This window comes from Oreochromis niloticus, linkage group LG8 (genome assembly GCF_001858045.2).
Source record: "Oreochromis niloticus isolate F11D_XX linkage group LG8, O_niloticus_UMD_NMBU, whole genome shotgun sequence".
Taxonomy (NCBI): domain Eukaryota; kingdom Metazoa; phylum Chordata; class Actinopteri; order Cichliformes; family Cichlidae; genus Oreochromis; species Oreochromis niloticus.
Window position 1 is genome coordinate 30,077,957 of NC_031973.2, and position 22,558 is coordinate 30,100,514.

General features: G+C 39.7%; 1 protein-coding gene across 3 annotated transcripts in view; it reads left to right on the forward strand.

Moving 5' to 3' along the window:
• LOC100707149 (carbonic anhydrase-related protein 10) overlaps positions 1-22,558 on the forward strand; it is a 1,009,504-nt gene that overhangs the window by 698,769 nt on the left and 288,177 nt on the right. For all 3 annotated transcript variants that reach the window (XR_265714.4, XM_005447896.4, XM_013273682.3), the window contains exon 2: positions 8,721-8,795. Coding sequence is in view for 2 of the 3 variants with exons in the window: in XM_005447896.4 (XP_005447953.1) it covers positions 8,721-8,795 (75 nt within the window). In the remaining variant the exon portion in view is untranslated. The remainder of the gene's footprint in view (positions 1-8,720; positions 8,796-22,558) is intronic.

Here is a 22,558-nt window from a genome sequence, read left to right on the forward strand (position 1 = left end):
CCAGGCGCCAAGAACCACCAACGCACCGGGGTCTGAGGGGAGATAGGCCTCCATATCTCGGAGAGCCTGAGATGTTCCCAGAGAGGTGGAGTCTAAGACCCGACCTGACATATAGACAGAGATCAACAGGCGCACACAGACACAAACGTGCATTCCCACCCCTATATACACATAAGCAAATATTCGGCACTCACCCGACATGGAGACAGACAGAAATAGACACTGTACACACAATCACACTCCCCAAACATACTCTATATCCTCGCCCCCAGAGGGGCAAACTGTACCTAGACCCAGGAGATGTAACCCTTTTCCCTTGGGGTGGAGGCAAGCAGACCGCCACCTTATCTGCAGTAGCAGGGAGGCCTCACATCCCAGACCACAATCTGACGGCCAACACCTCCTCCCAGCCCCCCAGCCCCGATGGTTAACAGAGAACGGGAGTGAGTGAAGACCCCAAACCTCTCTCCACCTGCTCATATGTAGTGTTGGTGCGTGCTGTTCTAAAGTGCATTTTAAACACAGGAGGGCATGGTGCTTCCTGCCAGAGAGCAGCACGGCTCCTCCCGAAAATCCTCAGTGTCTATATGCATTTAAAATTGAGGGTTGGGCACCAGTGCCAGAGGTGGGGTTGAATACACAGACCATCCTCTGGACACTGTATAACGTGCCCACCCCCAAGGCCCTCTATGTATGTGTTATGAGAGCATGAGTAATGTGGATGTCTAGGTTGCGGAATAAAATTGAGGCACAGGTAGCCAGAAGGGGACAGAGGGGGAATGCCTCCCCTGCACCCTGGTGACACACCTGCACCCCAAGCCCTGCATGTGTGGGTGGGTGTGGTGGAGCGGGAAGAGGGAGGCAGCTGAGGATGGGGAGGGAAGAAAGGGCCAGCTCCCCCGCTGACCCCAGTAGGCACCCCCACACGCCCTGACTGTCGTGATATTGCGTTCACCCATTGCACTAACAGTTGTTTCCCTTTTTGTAATACACTAACTCTTTTTCCCGTCCAATATAAAGCATGGCTATTAAACATGATCACATTCATCTATTTTAGAAAGTGTTCTGTATATTTTAGACAATAATTTGGGGGTTTTTAGATTAAAAAAATGTACCACACTTGGTGGTGTTTGTAATTCAGCTTCACTGGGCTTGAATTTCTTTTTTACTATGGATTTAATTTGTTGATATTCCAAAAATTGTTTCTTGTTTATCTCATAATGTATAGTCTAGTCTGTCAAACAAAATAAAGTCTGTTCCTTCCAATATATGTTCCAAGTATTTAATTCCTTTATAACTCCATTCTGGCAAGTTTATCATATTATTGTTTTGTAATATGTCCGGATTGTCTAGAGATCTGAACCAATCTTGTGATGGCAGTTTTATCTTACAAAGTCTAGACTCTAGACAAATGGGATGAATGGATAGATGGATATTTGTTATTTTGTGTATTGGTGACATTTATCTGGCATTAATAGTTCTGTCACATATAATTGAACTGTATTGGTATTATACTGATAATCAGGTCAGACTAGCGAGCTGTTGTATGTATAACAGTGCAGATATCAACACAGTTGTGTACCAGTGGCTAGATGCCCTTTGAAGGAGCCAAGAGCTTTACTTTACACATCCTCCATTTAAAGGTTTGGTGAAATGGGTGACACTGGGAAGCCCATGGTACATCCATGCTTTTATGTATAGAAACCCTCATTGTGCTGGTGTATTGAAAATATTTAATGGTAAGGGAGAGGTCTCATAGTATGCAAATCTGATCAGCTGGTTCAGTTGTGTAGTCAGTTTCTGACATTCTCCAGTGCCTTGGTTGTAGGTATGCAACTGAAAACTTGTACATTTGCATAGTCTGTATTTTTAGTTTTGTTTTCATTCTTAGCTATTTATTTATTCTAAATGCTGCTACCAATGAGCGGCTTCAAATTACATTGAACATCAGATGTTTAATGAGAATAAAAAAGGACTCTAAAAAGTGAGACCGCATCAAAGAACACAAACTGATGACAGGCTTGTACATGTGTCTTCTTGAGCAAGGGGACCTTCCTGGTACTGCAACAAATTCAATCCATTTGGCATATCTCAGCTTTTTCTTCCTGTTTCCCCTCCTTAAAAATACTTTTTGACAGCTGCTCTTCCACAAAGAACATTTGTGATGAGGCTTCAGGCAGTTAGTAGATAGATTAACTGAAGGCCCAGATGAATTTCTTAGGTCATGTCTTTTGTAAAATTTTTCCCATTTCTTAAGAACATGATTTCCAGATATTGTTCATCTGTTGTCGATTTGTTTGTAGGTCTACCAAATCTTCTTTTTCCCTCCACTCAAATGCAACTAATAACTCTTTGAGAATCACTGTGTTGGTGGAAAAATACTATTATATGTTCGTCAAACTCTTTGCTGTCTTTATGTGTACACACAACACTGGTTTATCCTTTGAAATAGGTGCCTTTTTGTCTTGAATGATACACAAGTGCTTGTTTATATCTGGAATTATACATAAGTAAAATGTTAAGTAACTTGACAAACAACAATAGCAAAAACAAACTGGACAGAAGATGAGTCAAATGTCCAAAGAAAACCTTTCTAAGATCATCAGAAATTCTAGAGAACTGTGTTTAAAGACCACTTTAAACAATTCCAAAAGGTCTGACTCGGTGGAAGCAAAATATAAAGAAATGATGGGTGGCTCAAACATTTTGCACAGTACTGTATAGATATCTGCAGCAGTCGAACTCCCACCTCTGTTACTTGTAGTCAGTTACTTGTAGTTTGTTACCTGCCTTGATGTGTGTGACCCATGTCTGTTTTTGGAATAAAAAGTTAGATATTTGAAATAACACTCCCAGCAACCCAGCAAGCAAAGAGTTTCCTGTGTTTGTCACAAACAGTTATATAGATATTCCCAAAATTTTAATTCTGTTCATCTGAATATAGCATTTTCAGTGGGAGAAACGTTTCTTAAGACATCAAGACATTTTCACGTTTCTTCCACTGAAAATGCTACATCCAGAGGAACAGAATAAACTTTTTGGGGATTTTCCGTTCAGCTTGACAAATTTACATACATTTTCGATCGCTAGCAGTGTGGCTCTGAAGCTGTACTGTATGTCTGTAAGTTTTCTCTCCAACAAACACAACAATGTCGCCGAAATGTCGTCACCTGCGGGTGCCTTTGGTTTCATTCTATAATACTGCACTTCAGTAGCGGTTTTAGATGCGGGCGACACGAGCAGTTGCCCGGGGTGGCATCGTGGTGGGGGGCGGCATCACGGGCATCGGCAAAAAAAAAAAATTGCTCGTACTCATGCTGCCCCGACATCATGCCAGCGCATATTGGAATGGTGTAGGCACCGATCGGTTTTCTATCGCCCATTTGCTGGGAGTAAGGGCGCCCTCCGTTTGCGAGGTGCACCTGCTGCTTGCGGCACAGGGAGGAGAGGGCGTGGCGGCGGGGGATTCACTGGCTGGCTGGAGCAGCATCTAATAACCAACTCGCAAAATAAAACAAAATAAAAACAAAACAACAAACACAAAAACACCAGACATCATGATACAGACTTATAATTTGCACCGATGTTTTTTCAAAATTCTATACGGGAAAAGTGAGCACGAGAGCCCTCAGTGCGCCTGCTTGCTGCTGAAGTCAAAGTAAACTTTATTGTCATCTCCGCTACATACAGTCCAGTGTATAGAGAGACGAGACGACGAGGCTCCAGTTACAGCAGTGCAAGTAAACGAACAATAAATATTTAAGAGTAAAAAAATAAATATACACTTTAGGACTCGGGGCAAAGGGATCAATAACAATTTAAAATGTATATTTTATATTTTGTTGATTTAAAGTCTCACACACAACCTGTTTTTAAAGTTTAAAAAAAAGAGAAAAGAAGAGGAGTGTAGCGACTTCCACAGTCGCTAGAGGCCGGGGACTGAGCCTGCCTATTTGCCTGACTCGCTGTCAACTTTACGCAATAATGCGAGAGGTGGAATTGCTTGCTTGTTTATTAAAGTGCTTGAATAGTTTACAGAGCAATGTGATCGGCTCGCGATTCAAACTCTTAAAACATCACAGGCTCTAATGCAACAAAGGGAAACTCGTTGTGCTGCGGTCAACAAAAACTACGGCTGCCAGCCCTCCTCTCTGTCAAAATCAATCAAACCAGACTGACAACGCCCTCTTAATGTCATGGCTAGCACCCACGTGACTCTCGTTACACATCACCATAGCAACCAAACAAATGAAAACCCAGTGATCATTAAAATTCAATACATTTAATTATGGCTCCTACAAGGAGAAACCAGCAAAAGATACAGGTAAGCAGATGTGTCACTGGATAATGGCAGGTCATGTATCCTAAAACATTAGGAATCAGAATACTTTCTTAATCCCTAAGGAAATTATGTGGGTTATGTTCCTCCAAGAAGAAATGGTAAAAATAGTAACAGTAGCAGACTAAACTCCAAACAATACATTATGTTACAGATTTTAATATTAATTAGTCAGTGTCAATTGTTGATTTTTCCTGTTCTCATTGCATGACGAATTATGATGTCTGTTTAGTAGATGTTTGCATACTATGCATACTCTCTCTCTTCATATGTGTGTGTGTGTCGGGGGGGCGGAGGGGGTGTTCGCCCAGGGCGCCAAACAGGCTAGGACCGCCACTGCTGCACTTATTTTTCTACAAGCTTTGAGAATGTTTAAACAAGACAGAAAAGTGTGAAAATGTTCATTCCTGTCTGAGAAAAGTGTATAAAGTTTGTAGTGAGGGGTTTTACAGCCTTAAATCATCTATAATAATTGTAAAAAATAAAGTTGGCTACTTCGTGGATTTCACCTATCGCGGGTTATTTTTAGAACGTAACTTCCGCAATAAACGAGGGACCACTGTATATAGGTACTTTGCATGAATTGAGGATTCTTGAACAAGAGGAGTTTAATCTTTTGTCAGACTCCTGCAAAGAGGGGCTAAGGCATTTGTGAATTTTGACTGCCTGATGAACTGGTCACACTGAACTACAATTCCTTTAGCCCTCCACCCAAACTAACTCAGAGGGCAACCTCCATAAGGCCCACATCTGTTCCTGCATCTGGGTTGACTGACAACAGGCCTAAGTTCCTCAAGGATCAATACCTCTTGGATTATTGTTCTTCCAAATGCATTTCCCAAGGCCCCAGAGACTCATTCACTGCTTACCTCCCCAGAGACCACATTACAGGAGGTAACCTTTGGTCCCCACTTCCTGTTTTTGAGTCTGTGCTAACCTCCACAACTTCTGTTGTTACTCAGAGCCTTTCTCCTTCACTCCACAGTAAAATTGTCCCCAGTGTCACGTCCCCCAGTATAGCTGGTTTCACATTGATTAGAAAAAGCAGGTCACTTTTTAGTTTTTTCACATAATTTTTTTAAATGATTAAATTAAGTAATTTAGTACTACCTTGGTACTACCTACCTTGTCAAAGTGTAAAGTGGCAATAGCTGACTGTGGCTTGCTTTGTAGGCTACTGTGTTGTTCAATGATGCAGTTCTGGAAACTAGAATTACTTGCTTTGATTACAGTAATATGATAAAACAGATATTGTAATGGAGAAAATTTGCATGCAATGCATTACTTTAACAAGGAAATTAATAGTTTTATGGTTCACCAAGTTCTGGAGCCAAAGGTAAAACTATTTTCTTCAAATCAAATCAGCACTGTTGAGGTGTGTGAGTGGTTTCTGATCAAAAGTTAATCAGCTTTGTAGAAGTTTGGATATTTTTTATGATGTTCATCTGACTAAATCCCCAACTTCTAACTTCCCAACATCTATATATACATACATTTTCTTCCACTTATACAATTCAGGGTTGCAGGGTGGCACAAGTGAGGTACACCCTGAACAGATCACCATGCAAGCACATAGAGGCAAACAATGATTCATGCTCATATGCCTATAGCCATTTATAATTTGCCAGTAAACCTAATCTCTTGAGAGAGCCCATGGAGGCACATGGGGAGCTTGCAGACTAGACACAGAATGGCCCCAGTTGGTCGTAAGTGCCGTCGTTACCACTGTCACCTCATAGTAAAAGGTCCAGGGAATACAACTCACCAGTACATGGTAGTACAGTGGTATGCAAAGGTTTGGGCACCCCTGATAATTTTCATGATTTTTCTTCATAAATCATTGGTTGCTTGGAACAGCAATGTCAGCAATATAGCATATAGCAGATGAACAAAATGATATTTGAGAAGTAAAATTAAGTTTATAGGATTTACAAAAACTGTGCAATAGTTATGGGTGGTTGTAGCTCAGGTGGCAGAGCAGGTCAGCCACTACTCAGAAGGTCGGTGGTTCGATCCCAGGCTGCCTCCTGGCTGCATGCCAAATGTCCTTGGGCAAGATACTAACCCCATGTTTGCCTACTGGTGGTGGTCAGAGTTCCTGGTGGCGCCAGTGTCCGGCAGCCTCGCCTCTGTCAGTGCGCCCCAGGGCAGCTGTGGCTACAATGTAGCTTGCCAGTGTGTGAATGACTGAATGTAGTGTAAAGCGCTTTGGGGTCCTTAGGGACTGAGTAAAGCGCTATACAAATGCAGGCCATTTACTTAAACAAAATTAGACAATTGCATAAATTTGGGCACCCTTGCCATTTAATGATTTGAATACCTTTAGCACTATTTTATTGGAGCACAAAATTTGTTTGGTAAGCTCACTGATCCTTGACACACAGATGAATCCAATCATGAGAAAGGGTATTTAAGGCTGCCAGTTGCACTGTGCATCGTTCAACTGTTCAGCGCACTTTGCACAAGGAGATGCTGTATGGGAGAGTAATGCAGAACAAGCCTTTTCTGCACACATGCCACAAACAGAGTGGCTTGAGGTATGCTAAAGCACATTTGGACAAGCCAGCTTCATTTTGGAATAAGGTGCTGTGGACTGATGAAATTAAAATTGAGTTATTTGGACATAACAAGAGGAAACAGAACACAGCATTCTTTATATTGTAAGGTAGACCCTACAATAATACAGAGAGCAATGTTCAGGAATCAGTGACAAAGTTGAAGTTTCAACAAGACAATGGCCCTAAACACTGCTCAAAATCTACTAAGGCATTCATGCAGAGGAACAAGTACAATGTTCTGGAATGGCCATCTCCAGACCTGAATATTGATGTATTGAAAATCTATGGTGTGACTTATAGCGGGCTGTCCATGGTCAGAAACTATCAAACCTAACTGAACTGGAGATGTTTTGTAAAGGCGAATGGTCCAAATTACCTTCAACCAGAATCCAGAGTCTCATTGGAAGCTATAGAAAGCATTTAGAGGCTGTTATTTTTGCAAAAGGAGGATCTACTAAATACTGATGTAATTTTTCTGTTGGGATGCCCAAATTTATGCACCTGCCTAATTTTGTTTAGGTAACTATTGTACACTTTCTATAATCCTATAAACGTCATTTCACTTTTCAAATATCATTGTGTTCGTTTGCTATATGATATATTTAGATGAAACTGCTGATCCAAACAACCAATGATTTATGAAGGAAAATCATGAAAATTATCAGGGATGCCCAAACTTTTGCATATCACTGTAAATGGGTCACCAGTAACCTGACTGATGTCAGTTACATTATTTTTTAAAACAAATAAAGAGATCAGTGTGGATTCCGTCTTCATCAGAGTCTCATGGTAGTAGCATTAGCCGAAAGTTGTAGAAATAAAATAGACTGCATAAAAAAAGAAACCTGTTGCAATTTAGGTTTTTTGGGGTTCTTTGTTTTTTTTTTTGCCAGTCTAGAACAGCTGGGCAGAGGGTGCAGTCTCCTAATAGTCTGGAAAGACTGACATAGTTCTATTTGGTTGGTCGATGCAATGCTTTAGGCCAACTCCAATGAAATGAAATGAACCTACTCTCTAGTGTTACTGCAACAAGGATTTTGAAAGTGATAACAGAAGGAAGAGGGTTGTTCAGCCACCTCAACTTCCATTAAAGAGAAACAAGCAGGACAACATCTGGACATTACATTAGGCCTTAACTCCAGCAGATAAGACCATTTCCCACACCAGAAACATAAACTACTTTACACTCTTTTTATACTAGTGACACTTTATTCACTTTTAGTCACTTACAGTCATTTATTCACCTTTCAGTCACTTTAATTTTAAAACTGTGTAATTTTAAAACTGGATATACTGTATATTCTGTGTATTTATTATCTCACTCTTATTGCCTGCTCTTATTGTCCTTATCTTCAACGTTATGCTGCTCTGTTGTATGTTAATTGCCCCTTGGGGATAAATAAATTCTTCTGATTCTGATTCTGATTTAATGTTGGTGTTTAATTAGTAAATGAAGAGTTGGGGTTGTGGGGGAATTATGATCCAAAAAAGTATGATTCCAAAAAAAGTAATTCTCACTCACAACTTTCTCTTTGTACCCAGACTTCTAGGCCTTTGCCTACCCAGACCTTTATCTACAGTTGGCACAACATAAAAGAATAAAATTCATACTAATGTCTACGGAGTCATTGAATCACACAACAGCTTGCTAAGTGTATACACATGTGTGCTTTTAGGTTGAAACTATTCCCTAAGCCCTGTTGTTTATAAGAGGTTAACAGAGTATATGGCAGTTAGGCTGGGGAAAAAAATTGTTGCTTCATTCATTTCAGATGCAAGTGACTGATGTCCCTGTTGCTGTGTCTCTTCTTTTCACCTTATAGCACAGCCAAATTCACCAAAAATTCATGAAGGATGGTGGGCATACAAGGAGGTGGTGCAGGGGAGCTTTGTTCCAGGTATGCTTCAAAACTGTGTGCAGCACTTTGATGCATATAATTTTCACAATACAGATTTTCCTGCATGTGCTTTAAATATAATATATATAGTGCGCATGTATAGTGTGTGTTTGATCCAGAAGTCAATGATTACTACACATTTAAGATTACATCGGGCAACCTTGCCCTTCTCTCACAGCTAACATGTCTTTTTTGATTGATAGCAGCTCACTGATCCTCCCAACTTTTCCATCGTGTTTTTGTATCTGCATGTCATGCCAATTATTTCCCAGAGATTGTATTTTCTGCTGAGCTGAGGTGCTTTTGAGTTGTGTACATGAGTGTGTGTGTAGATGATGCAATCTCTGTCTTTATGAGGACTAAATGTCTGCATGCAAAAAGAAGAATTAGGAAAATTCTAATAGAGGAGATTTAATTTCTACTCTTGTACTAGCATCAAAGCGAACTTTACCTGAAGGTTAAATGTGAGCAGTGAATCTTTACATGATGAAAGTGGAAGTATTAAGGAGCAATTAGAGGTAAAGATTTAGACTGAAATACTAGTATTTATAATTCTAATTCATCCTAAGGCTGTTTTGTCAACTCCCTGTTACTCATGAAGTATCTGTTGGTGTCAATACCCTGACAAACTTGCCACTGCAATATCAACTGGAAAGAGATAATGGTCCCTTTCTACAGAAAATTTGAAGACTGAGTTTGAAGGGCGGGCAGTGCTTTTGCAAAGGTTTAAAATCCCAGAGACCGGATTGGTGCGCTTTCTGGTCCTGGAACCTTTGTGCTTTATTTTTTGCCTTCCCTTGTTCATTATATTTTCTGACCCGATGCACCAGCCTAGTGCATCAGGTCTCTGATAACAAAGAAAACCTTCTGTATATCTGGGCCACAGCATGGTATTTAAAAATTCTCTTATGTTGTGCATACAATAACATAACAGTTACCAGTGTGCAGTTACTGTGTAACCTACATACACATTCACAGGTCATAGTTTCAAGACAGCTAAGTTGTGAAGTTATTACAAATCCTAGACTACTACTGGATTGGATGGGTTTCTGCTCATCATTTCAAAATCTGTTTTTGCTGAAAGGCATATAATATCATAGGAAAATTAGTAACAGATATTGATTTGGATATTTTTTAGCTGCTTTGAGCAGAAGGATAGACAGATATTTTATATCTTATTACACCCTGTTCAGTCAGGGTGTAATAAGAAAAACAAAATTGGTTGTAATTTGAGGTTTTGCAGAATTCTCCAATATTTCTCTCCTTGTATGAAGATGAAAATGTCATGATTTCAAATCACTCAATCGAAGTTGTAAAACCAGATTCAGTGGTTATGGCAAACTTAACACATGTTAATTTGTCCTTCCAAAATATTAGAGAATCTGAAAAGATAATTATAATTGATACTGTATTTTGACCAAGTGTTAACTTCAATACAGTCATAGTACTCAGCTACTCAGCTTGTCTAATATTTAAGCATTTAGCCACGATGTTATTGACAAAATTTTAAACCAGGGTGATAAATTAAGTACTTTGCCATGAATACTTGTAATAAGAGCTGAGTTTTAGAGTTGGTAAACTCTAAACCTCAGCTTAGAGTGGGAGGGGGAGCAGATTCAGTAGCATAATAAGGCGGCAGGAAACTGCAGTATGTATCCTGTGAATAAAGTTCTGATGCCAATGTTTACATTTCAGCTATATATAGTTATATTGCGATTATCAAAGAGACAACTTAGGAGGAATGAGACAACTTAGGAGGAAAGGTTATTTTGGATTACATAATCATCTGACAGGAGTTCTTAATAAAAGTAGCAGCTTGTATGTTTGATTGGCAGTTGAATTATTGTTGTTGAAAATGAAATGGAAATACTACTTCTACCTTACAGGGAGAAACAGTAATATCAATGCAAAGCTCATCTCAGAGTTCTGAACCCTCTTCCCTTCTTTTCACCTGTTAATAGCTCATTTCACTTTGCTGAAAGACTTCTCTGTGGAGGTCAAAAACTGTGGCCCAGCATATTGGAACATTTGCACCCCAAGGTTAGCAAAGCAGATGTAATCACGTTTTCAGGCCTGGCTGACCTTTAGAATATTGCGCATCCTTTTAGTATACTCTCAATTAGCTTTAAATTTGATAAAGGTCAGATAAAACTCCACGTACTGCATCAGTTTCCCCTTTGCTTTTACCTTTTGTTTCTCTGCCATGCCCTTACATTTAACTCCTTCAGTTAAAAGTTATGTAATGTGTCATCAGCATCACTCACTGCACTCCCAGAAAAAAGGTTACAATAAACGTCAATTTCTATGATCTACATGAATCTACCTACTAGGGCAAATTATTGATCCTAGAGGTGATTGTGTTTCTTTTTTTCATCCCAATTAGTAAAAAGTTTCATCCAAATGTTAAAATGCAATTAGCAGACAGTGTTCAGAAAGAAATTAAGATACTAATTTTGGTGCAGAAGTTACCACTTTTCGAAAGTCCTTTGAAAATGCAAATCGATTTTCAAATATCCTGTATCTTATTTTGCCCCTTATTTTTGTGTTAGGGCAACTGTTATAATTTGGCAAATACATAAATAAAATTAAATTGAACAGAAAATTAAATTAAAAGTTCATTTTTGTATCATTGTCACTAACGTTCAAAACTTGTGTCCATAAGATACAAAGCATAGGGGTACTTATTTGGGACCTTGAGAATGACATTGCCCCAGTTATAAGCCATTGTACCTCTAAAGACACTATAAGTTAATTTATCTTCAGTTCTTCTTTCTGTAGCAAAGACTTGAGGGCTCAAAAATTCTTCCATTATTACATCTTTGGACTATACTTCTTACTTTTCTCATTTTGGTATGATTAATGAACAAGCGTGCTTCATTTAATTTGTGTGCCGATTAGTTTTTGTCTGTGATCATATTATTCAGCTGAATTTTAATTAACATAGCAACAAGTTTTTTTTGTGCTGTAAAAACAATAACCACCATTAAAGTTATTAGAATCTAAATGACCAAAATAAAAATTGCTCAGAAAAGCAGAGCCTCCGTTCTAGTCTGTGTTTATCTTAGAGCACAGGCATAAACAGAATTTTAGGTATGCTAAAAATATCATACAAATTAGATCCTGCTCACCCAGTTGCAAATCCTTTGTTTTTGAGTTTATGAATTTTTATGTATTAATGCAAGACTATTAGACAATGGCTTTAGTGGCAATACATACCAAAGATGACGTGGGTATTTGAATCTTTTGGGGCTTCTCGATCTTAGCGATGTTAAGAAGGAGTGTTAGTGTGTGATTTGTCTTATAAGGTGGCTCTTTTAAGTAAATCTTTTTCATTGGACTTCAATCCAAATCTATGTGAAATTTCAAAAATACCTGGATTGATGTAACACTGCTGTCATAGACATAGCTACACCAATGAACTAATGCTGCAATCCTGATATTTAAAAACTAATATGTATAACTTTTTACTAGAGGTTGAGAGATTGATCTAAATATTGATAATACTTTACTGGTATCAGATATTGGCTAAATACTAGTGCATTATGATCGATACTTTGTTTCTATCCTCTAGGAAAAATGAACCAAGGCAAACACTAAACAATAACCTAAACTGAGTGAACTAAAACTAGACATGAGAAATCATAAACATGAAAAAGAACATGTAAATGTACTGAAAAAAAAAAAACGAGACTTGAGAGGCATGAATTCCAGTGACATGAGACGAGGAAAAACAGACAACCTGACACTGAACAAATGGAGGCAGAGGACTTAAATATACAGAAGGGTAACAAGGGAAGTGGAAACACATGGGGAACACAACTGACACAAATGAGTGTGACGCCATGTCATGGGGAAGCAAAACTAAACACACTGAACATGGAATACAAGACTGTCAAAATAACACAGGAAAGATGTAAACTAAGACACCCCGACTTGACAAGGTGACAGGGAAGTAGAAACGGGAGATGAGACATCGACCCAACTAAGGGACAAATACACAGGACATGATGGACTAGAGAGAACACACAAAAGTGCACATGACAGACAGAGGAGACATGAAACAAAGGGAGGGAAACGTAACAGGAAGGGGAGACGAGACACCTCAAAAACACAACATAAAAATGGAAATATAACTAAGCACAGCAGCACACAGAATTGATTAACCCAATACTCAAAAATTAGCAACCAAAATATTACAACACAAAGAGATCACAAAAACACCATAAACTCAAAAACTAGATTGACTCAGAACCATGACAGATTGGGCAGGGCAATAAAACATGCTGTGAAAGAGAGACAGGGATTAATAACAGATATGAATTACAGTGGTATCTCATTATAACGTGGTTCACCTTTCACTGTTTTGCAGATTTTTTTTGTGCAATTTTGCATGCTTTTTATTTTATTTTATTTATTTTTTTTATTTTTTTAGAACGCGTTGTGTTCTGCGTCTTGATCGGCTGTAGACCATTGTCAATCAGTCTCCTCTGTGCCATGTCTCCTGCACAGTACAGAATGCGTTCAACTTGCCAAATTTACATAAACCTTTGATTGCTAGCAGTGTGACTCAGAAGTGCTGTACTGTAAGTTTGTAAGTTTTCTCCCCAACAAACACAACAATGTCGATGAAACGTTTTGCACCCTCAACTCAAAGTGCCTTTGAGGCACCTGCGGGTGCCTTTGATGTCCTATAATATAATATAATATAATATAATGCAATATAACATAATATAATATAATATAATATAATATAATATAATATAATATACTGGACTTATTTTTCTACGAAGGTTTGAACTTTGAGAGTGTTTAAGCAAGAGAGAAAAGTGTGAAAATGTTCATGCCTGTCTGAGAAAAGTTTATAAAGTATGTAGTGAGGAGTTTTACAGCCTTAAAACATCTATAATAATTGTGAAAAATAAAGTTGGCTACGTCGCGGATTTCACCTATTGTAGGTTATTTTTAAAACGTAACCCCCTTTTAAATACTCTAGGAACAACAAGCCTTCAGTGCGAGGGTTAAAGTACTCTAATGGGGTGATATGATACTATAAGGTCATTAGAATAAGATGGGGACTGATTATTCAAGACCTTGAATGTGAGGAGCATGATTTTGAATTCAATTCGGTTTTTAACAGGGAGCTATTGTAACCAGTAAAGGAGAAATATGCTCTCTCTTTCTAGTCCCTGTCAGTACTCTTGCCGCAGCATTTTGGTTTAACTTTTAGGACATCCTGATAATAGTGAAGGATAGTAGTCCAGCCTAAAAGTAATAAATGCATGAACTAGTTTTTCAGCGTCACTCAGAGACAGGATACTTCTAAGTTTAGAGATATTACCCAAATGGAAGAAGGCAGTCTGAAATATTTCTTTAATATGTGCATTAAAGGACATATCCTTGTCAAAAATGACTCCAAGGTTCCTCACAGTGTTACTGGAGGCCAAGGTAATGCGATCCAGAGTAGATACCATAATTCTAAGATATTCAGGGCCGAGTACAATAACCTCAATTTTATCTGAATTTAGAAGCAAAAAATTAGAAGCCATCCAGGTCTTTATGTTTTTAACTCTCCGGTTGTGTTCACCCCCACCCCCTTGCTTCAAATTTGACCGGTCAGTTTTAGCAGCTCTTAAATTAACATAAGAAACATTTTTCATCACCAAATTCAGTTCAGTGGGTGGGTCAATGGGTTTTTCAGTGGGTCGTTCAGTGGTCATTCATTGGGTTGTTCAGTAGGTCGTAAAAGTGGGTCTTTCATTTTGTCATTCAGTGGCCCATTCAGGGGGTCAGAGGCCAAAGGGGGCGGGTCGGGGGTAGAGTCCCATTCATTTGCTATGGCGGTCACTTTTGACCGGGAACACAAAGATGTTACAAAGTTGATTAAAACACTCAAAATTCATCGAAAGAGGTGCTCATCACTTTCATACGTTCAAGTGCATAGTGTGGAGGATGTCATAAGGACTCGAGGCAATTGGATGTAAAACACAATATTTATGAGTTTTTTAATTTGTAAATTTACATGAAAAAAATTGAGTCTATTAGATAGATATGATACAAACCATTGCAGCGCAGTACCTGTAATACCTACAGCATGCTTTGATCGTTCTAATAGGATATTATGGTCAACAGTATCAAACACTGCACTGAAGTCTAGCAGGACAAGCACAGAGAGGAGTCCATTGTCAGAGGCCATAAGAAGATCATTTGTAACCTTCACAAGTTGTTTCTGTTCTGTGATGGGCTCTGAAACCTGACTGAAACTCTTCAAATAAGCCATTCCTCTGCAGATGATCTGTTAGCTGTTTGACAACTACTCTTTCAAAAATTTGTGAGATGAAAGGAAGGTTATAGATTGGCCTATAATTAGCTAAGACCGCTGGGTCAAGAGATGGCTTTTTAAGAAAAGGTTTAATTACTGCCAACTAGAAGGTCTGTCGTACATAGCCAATTATTAGAGATAAGTTGATCATATTTAAGACTGAAGCATTAATTCTTTGAGCAGGACTTCTTTGAGCAGACTTGTAGAATTGGGGTCTAAAAGACACGTTGGTGGTTTGGAGGAAGTAATTACTGAAGTTGACTCCGAAAGATCAATTGGAGAAAAAGACTAAATAAATGTCAATGGTACTGAAAGTAGCTGTAGATAACGTTACAATTTTTTCTTGAGTAATTTTTTCTCTAATGGTTAAATGTGTTTCTCTAATGGTATTTGTGAAGAAGTTCATGAACTGGTTAACGTTAAAGGAATGGTTGGCTCAACAGCGTTCTGACTTTTTATATAGACTTTTTATTTCTCCATGCTAAATGATGATCTTTTAAATTTCTGATACACCATTTCCTCTCCAGTTTATGAGTTATCTGCTTTAAGGTGCATGTTTGAGACTTATACCAGGGAGTAACGTCCTTCTGATTTAAGGCTTTCTTTTTCAGAGGAGCTACAGTATCCAGAGTCATACGTAGTGAGGAGGTAAAATTGTTAACAAGATAATTGACCTCTGTTGGAATAGCATTCAGGTAGCTGCTCTGCTCTGTGTTGGTAGAAGACATTGAAGATGATAACAGTGGGCGAATTATATTCTTATATTCTTATTTATAGCCCTTTCAGAAAGACATCTACTGTGATGAAATCTACTCCCCACTGCTGATTAATCAATTATTGTAAATTTAAATATTATTAGGAAATAATCGGACAAGAGAGGGTTTTCAGGAAACACTGTTAAATGTTCAGTTTCTACGCCATAGTTAAAAAAAGATCTCACTCAGAATACTTGCAAATATTCAAGTATCTGCATAAAAACAGTATTTAAAGTGAAGGAGTGAAGGAGACACGATATACTGGGCTAATGTTGCAGTGCTCACTGTGCCATTCGGTGCACCAACTACTGAAAATAAAATTTAAAAAAGTTAAACCTACAGTTCTCAGTAGGACCTAATAAGGGCCAAATATTTTGTTGTTCTTGAGCTTTGGCTGGTATTGAGGCATGCAGAAAATGTCATCCATGTCCACCTCAATAACAGAAGTAAATAGAATACAATTTATTTTATTTAAAAGTTCAACAGATCTCAGCACCAGTTTAGCTCAGCGGGTGAGCAGGTGACAATGTGCCACATGGCCAGAAAGTAGCGGCCCTGGGTTAAGTGGTTGTGCTTGCATTTGTGTTTGCAGTTATTTGCAAAACAAATTTGTTTTGCAAGGGGTCCAAAGAAAGTGAGTGTGAAGGACAGTGCTGAGAAGTAGTGGATAATGCATCTGGGCTCTATCCTGGCCATTTGTGGCCACTTCACTTTTCTTTTTTCAACCATTTTCGTTCTGTTAATGCAAATGGAATGAAACTTCCCAAAGGTGTGTATTTTTTTCAGATTTTGTAATTTTCAACATCAGCTCCTTAATAATGTCAATAATATACACTATACACCAAATTGTTCCTCTTGGCTCTATCGTGGCCATTTTTGGCCAATTGAAACCCATCATAACCACCTTTTTTGATTCCTTGTTATTGACAGTACTAAATCATGCAATTTAGGTAAAATTGCTTTCATTCTAAACTCAACACATAAAAAATGTAGTTTTTCATGTTTTTTACCAGATTACATCATTTACCCATTTTTGGCCAAGCAAGCAATTTCATGTAATATTCCTAGTTTCTAGTAGCGGCCTTTGATGGCTTACCACACTCCAATGGACCAAAATGATGAAACAATTTTGACATAGGTTTGATCTTAAGGATCTAATAGTTTGTGTTTGTGCATAGGGCTGCTTGATTATGGCAAAAATGATAATCACGATTATTTTCACTGAAATTGAGATCTCGATTATTTGACGATATTTATTTAACAATAACAATGTATTGAATAATGGCTTTAAAGATTGTCAAAAAATAATCTAAATTGAAGCTGCAAGCAGCGTTAAGAGGGCCCTCGCACCCCATCGCGTCGAGCCACGCCAAACACCTACAACCAGCACGTCCGATCTCATGTCACATTGATAGAATTCACGCATTTAACCACCAGCTAACATTTCATCTCATTCAATCATGATTATAGTCGTCCCACTAGGTGGCGCTCTAACCATTACTGACAAATGGCATAACAAACATTTCCGAGCTCGAGTCTCATCACGCCTGCCACCTTTGGGAGAGATTGGACATTGTGTTTTTGAGTGACAGCAGATTACTGCTCTTTGGTGAGTGTTTGAAACTCCACGTGCCGCCATGCCCACCCCGTTTCCCTGAACATAAAAAGCTTCGCAATTTAACATCACAAAGGTCTTTAGATTCCACACACTGGAGATCGCATCAATCTGATGAAATCCCTTGGAGGAGTTCGTCAAAGTACGGTGCCTGAAAGGAGGGGAAAATGTCGCCAAAATTACACATTAATTTTAAAATGGCTGACTTCCTGTTGGATTTGTGATATTGCTCCAAGAGACTTTTTTGTACATCTTGATATATTCTATAAGCTTACCAGGTTTCAGACTCATAGATAAAACACAGAGCAGAGGCTGATGTTTTGAAATTTTGTAGGGGGCGCTGTGCAGCCATTTTGGGCTATTCAATGAAAACGATGATATGACCAGAAAGCCCTCATGACATTGGAGGTGTGCGCCAAATTACAAGACTTTTTAAACTTTCCAAGCCCCTCAAAAGCCACTTCATTTTTCATGGTGAACCGCGTTGCCACCAGGGTGCGCCGTTGAGTTTAAAGTCACAATTTTCTCACTGAAACATCATGAGGGACTGATGGTGATATTCACTGCTTTTGAGGTGGCCACAATGAACCTGTGAAAATCAGTACAACAAAGTGAAAGACATGACATTTCATGTTCCCACTAGGTGGCGCTCTGCGTATTCCTGACAATGGGCACATCAATCTGTTCAGGGCGGGTCTGACATCATGCCTGTAAAGTCTGGTTCTGATCAGACTGGATTTCATTGAGTTATACTAACTTGTTTCTTCATGGCGAGACATCAAAGTTCGCCATGCTGCTGGGGTCACACCCTTTTGCGAAAAGTCACAGTTTTCACTGTAAACCAAGACCAACTCCTTAAGGCTTTCCTGGAGAAATTTGAGGCTGCAGATGTCACCCATCACTATACTGTACTCCAAAGTGTAAAACATGACACTTCCTGTTCCCACTAGGTGGCGCTGTCCCTGATGTCAAATATGGCAGTTGAAATATGTTCAGGGCTGGAGCCTTATCATATGTGTGCTCTTTGGTGCAGGGCGGACAATGTATGAGGGAATGAGAGGCAATAAGATTTTGATGGCGAGTCATCAAAATTCGCCGTGGCGCCACCGCTTCACCGTATCCCGAAAACTCAAAAGCTCCGCAATTTAACATGGCCCAGGTGTGTAGTTGACACTGACCAAATATGAAGCTTATACGACCAAATCCCAAGGAGGAGTTCGAAAAAGTTCGAGGCATGGAAATGGCAAAATTAGAGCCAAAATGTCACCTTCACTTGCAAATGGCGGACTTCCTGTTGGGTTTGCGACAATGGGCCCACAGACTTTTTTGTTTGTCTTGGCATGATACACATGTGTGCCAGATTTCATACATGTAGCTCAAACGATGTGTTCGTAGGGCTGCATTTAACAAGGCATAGGTGGCGCTCTGGAGCCATTTCCCAGGGCTCATATGTAAAACCATTAAAATACAAAATTTTTCACCAGACCTGGCATGTGTGCAAAATTTCATGAGTTTTTGAGCATGTTAAAGCCCTCAAAAAGGCAATTCATTTCGGTAAAAAATAATAATAATAATAATAATAATAATTAAAGCTGCAAGCAGCGATATGAGGGCCCTCGCACCCCCGGCGCGTCGAGCCAAGCCCAACACCTAAAACCAGCGCTTCCGATCTGATGTCACATTGATGGAATTCATGCATTTAACCACCAGCTAAAATTTCATCTCATTCAACCATTATTATAGTCGTCCCACTAGGTGGCGCTCTAACCATTACTGACAAATGGCATAACAAACATTTCCGAGCTCGAGTCTCATCACGCCTGCGAACTTTGGGAGAGATTGGACATTGTGTTTTTGAGCGACAGCAGGTTACTGCTTTTTGGCGAGTGATTGAAACTCCACGTGCCGCCATGACCACCCCGTTTCCCTGAACGTAAAAAGCTTCGCAATTTAACATCACAAAGGTCTTTAGATTCCACACACAGGAGATCGCGTAAATCTAATGAAATCCCTTGGAGGAGTTCGTCAAAGTATGAGGCCTGAAAAGAGGGGAAAATGTCGCCAAATTTACACATTAATTTTAAAATGGCTGACTTCCTGTTGGATTTGGGATATTGCTCCAAGAGACTTTTTTGTACACCTTGATATCTCCAATAAGCTTGCCAGGTTTCAGACTCATATATAAAACACAGAGCAGGGGCTGTTGTTTTGAAATTTTGTAGGGGGCGCTGTGGAGCCATTTTGCGCTATTCAAGGAAAATGAACATATAAAAAGAAATCCCTCATCACATTAGAGGTGTGCGCCAAATTTCAAGACTTTTTAAACTTTTCAAGCCCCTCAAAAGCCACTTCATCTTTCATGGTGAACTGCGTTGCCACCAGGGTGCGCCGTTCAGTTTATAGTCACAATTTTCTCACTGAAGCATCAAGAGGGACTGATGGTGATATTCACCGCTTTTGAGGTGGCCACGATGAACCTGTGAAAATCAGTACAACAAAATGAAAGACATGACATTTCCTGGTGCCACTAGGTGGCGCTCTACGTATTCCTGACAATGGGCATATCAATCTGTTCAGGGCGGGTCTGACATCATCCCTGTAAAATCTGGTACTGATCACATTGGATTTCATTGAGTTACACTAATTTGTTTCTTCATGGCGAGACCTCAATGTTCGCCATGCTGCTGGGGTCACACCCTTCAGCGAAAACTCACAGTTTTCTCTGTAACCCAAGACCAACTCCTTAAGGCTTTCCTGGAGAAATTTGAGGCTGCAGATGTCACCCATTACAATACTGTACCCCAAAGTGTAAAACATGACATTTCCTGTTCCCACTAGGTGGCGCTGTCCCTGGTGTCAAATATGGCAGTTGAAATATGTTCAGGGGTGGAGCCTTATCATATGTGTCCACTTTGGTCAAGGTCGGACAATGTATGACAGAACGAGAGGCAATAAGATTTTCATGGCGAGTCATCGAAATTCGCCGTGGCGCCACGGCCTCACAGTAACCCGAAAACTCAAAAGCTCCGCAATTTAACATGGCCCAGGTGTGTAGTTGACACTGACCAAATATGAAGCTTGTACGATGAAATTCCAATGAGGAGTTCGCAAAAGTTCGAGGCATGGAAATGGCAAAATTAGAGCCAAAATGTCACCTTCACTTCCAAATGGCGGACTTCCTGTTGGGTTTAGGACATGGCCATAATAGACTTTTATGTGCGTCTCCGAACGTTAGATATGTGTTCCGAGTTTTATACATGTAGGTCATACCCATCTCGGGGGCTCGCGTTTCTCATTTTTCTAGGTGGCGCTACTGAGCCAATTTTCCCTGGACATGTCTACGGACATTAAAATACGTAAATTTTCACCAGACCTGACGCGTGTGCAAAATTTCATGAGTTTTCGAGCATGTTTAGGCCCTCAAAAAGCCGATTCATTTGCCGAAATAATAATAATAATAATAATAATAATAATAATAATAATAATAATAATAATAATAATAATAATAAGAAACAGAGCAGATACAATAGGGCCTTCGCACGTTTGTGCTCGGGCCCTAATAATAATAATAATAATAAACAGAGCAGATACAATAGGGCCTTCGCACTCTCAGTGCTCGGGCCCTAATTAAAGCTGCAAGCAGCGTTATGAGGGCTCTCGCACCCCGGCGCGTCGAGCCACGCTCAACACCTAAAACCAGCGCATCCGATCTGATATCACATTGATGGAATTCATGCATTTAACCACCAGCAAACATTTCATCTCATTCAATCATGATTATAGTCGTCCCACTAGGTGGCGCTTTAACCATTATTGACAAATGGCATAACAAACATTTCCGAGCTCGAATCTCATCGTACCTGTGAATTTTCTTGGGAGAGATTGGACATTGTGTTTTTGAGTGAGAGCAGATTACTGCTTTTTGGCGAGTGATTGAAACTCTACGTGGCGCCATGACCCCCCCGTTTCCCTGAACGTAAAATGCTTCGCAATTTAATATGACAAAGGTGTTTAGATTCCATGCACTGGAGATCGTGTTAATCTGATGAAATCCGTTGGAGGAGTTCGTCAAAGAACGGTGCCTGAAAAGAGGGGAAAATGGTGCCAAAATTACACATTAATTTTAAAATGGCTGACTTCCTGTTGGATTTGGGATATTGCTCCAAGAGACTTTTTTGTACATCTTTATGTCGCCTATAAGCTTACCAGGTTTCAGACTCATACATAAAACACAGAGCAGGGGCTGATGTTTTGAAATATTGTAGGGGGCGCTGTGGAGCCATTTTGCACTATTCAAGGAAAGTGATCACATAACAAGAAAGCCCTCATGACATTGGAGGTGTACGCCAAATTTCAACACTTTTTAAACTTTCCAAGCCCCTCAAAATCCACTTCATTGCTCATGGTGAACCGCCTTCCCACCAGGGTGCGCCGTTCAGTTTAAAGTCACAATTTTCTCACTGAAGCATCAAGAGGGACTGATGGTGATATTCACCACTTTTGAGGTGGCCACGATGAACCTGTGAAAATCAGTACAACAAAATGAAAGACATGACATTTCCTGTTGCCACTAGGTGGCGCTCTACTTATTCTTGACAATAGGCACATCAATCTGTTCAGGGCAGGTCTGACATCATGCCTTTAAAGTCTGGTACTGATCAGACTGAATTTCATTGAGTTATACTCATTTGTTTCTTCATGGCGAGACATCAATGTTCGCCATGCTGCTGGGGTCACACCCTTTCGCGAAAACTCACAGTTTTCACTAGAAGCCAAGACCAACTCCTTAGGGCTTTCCTGGAGAAATTTGAGGCTGCAGATGTCACCCATCACAATACTGTACACCAAAGTGTAAAACATGACATTTCCTGTTCCCACTAGGTGGCGCTGTCCCTGGTGTCAAATATGGCAGTTGAAATATGTTCAGGGGTGGAGCCTTATCGTATGTGTGCTCTTTGGTCCAGGTCGGAACATGTCTGACAAAATGAGAGGCAATAAGATTTTCATGGCGAGTCATCGAAATTCGCCATGGCGCCACGGCCTCACCGTATCCCGAAAACTCAAAAGCTCCGCA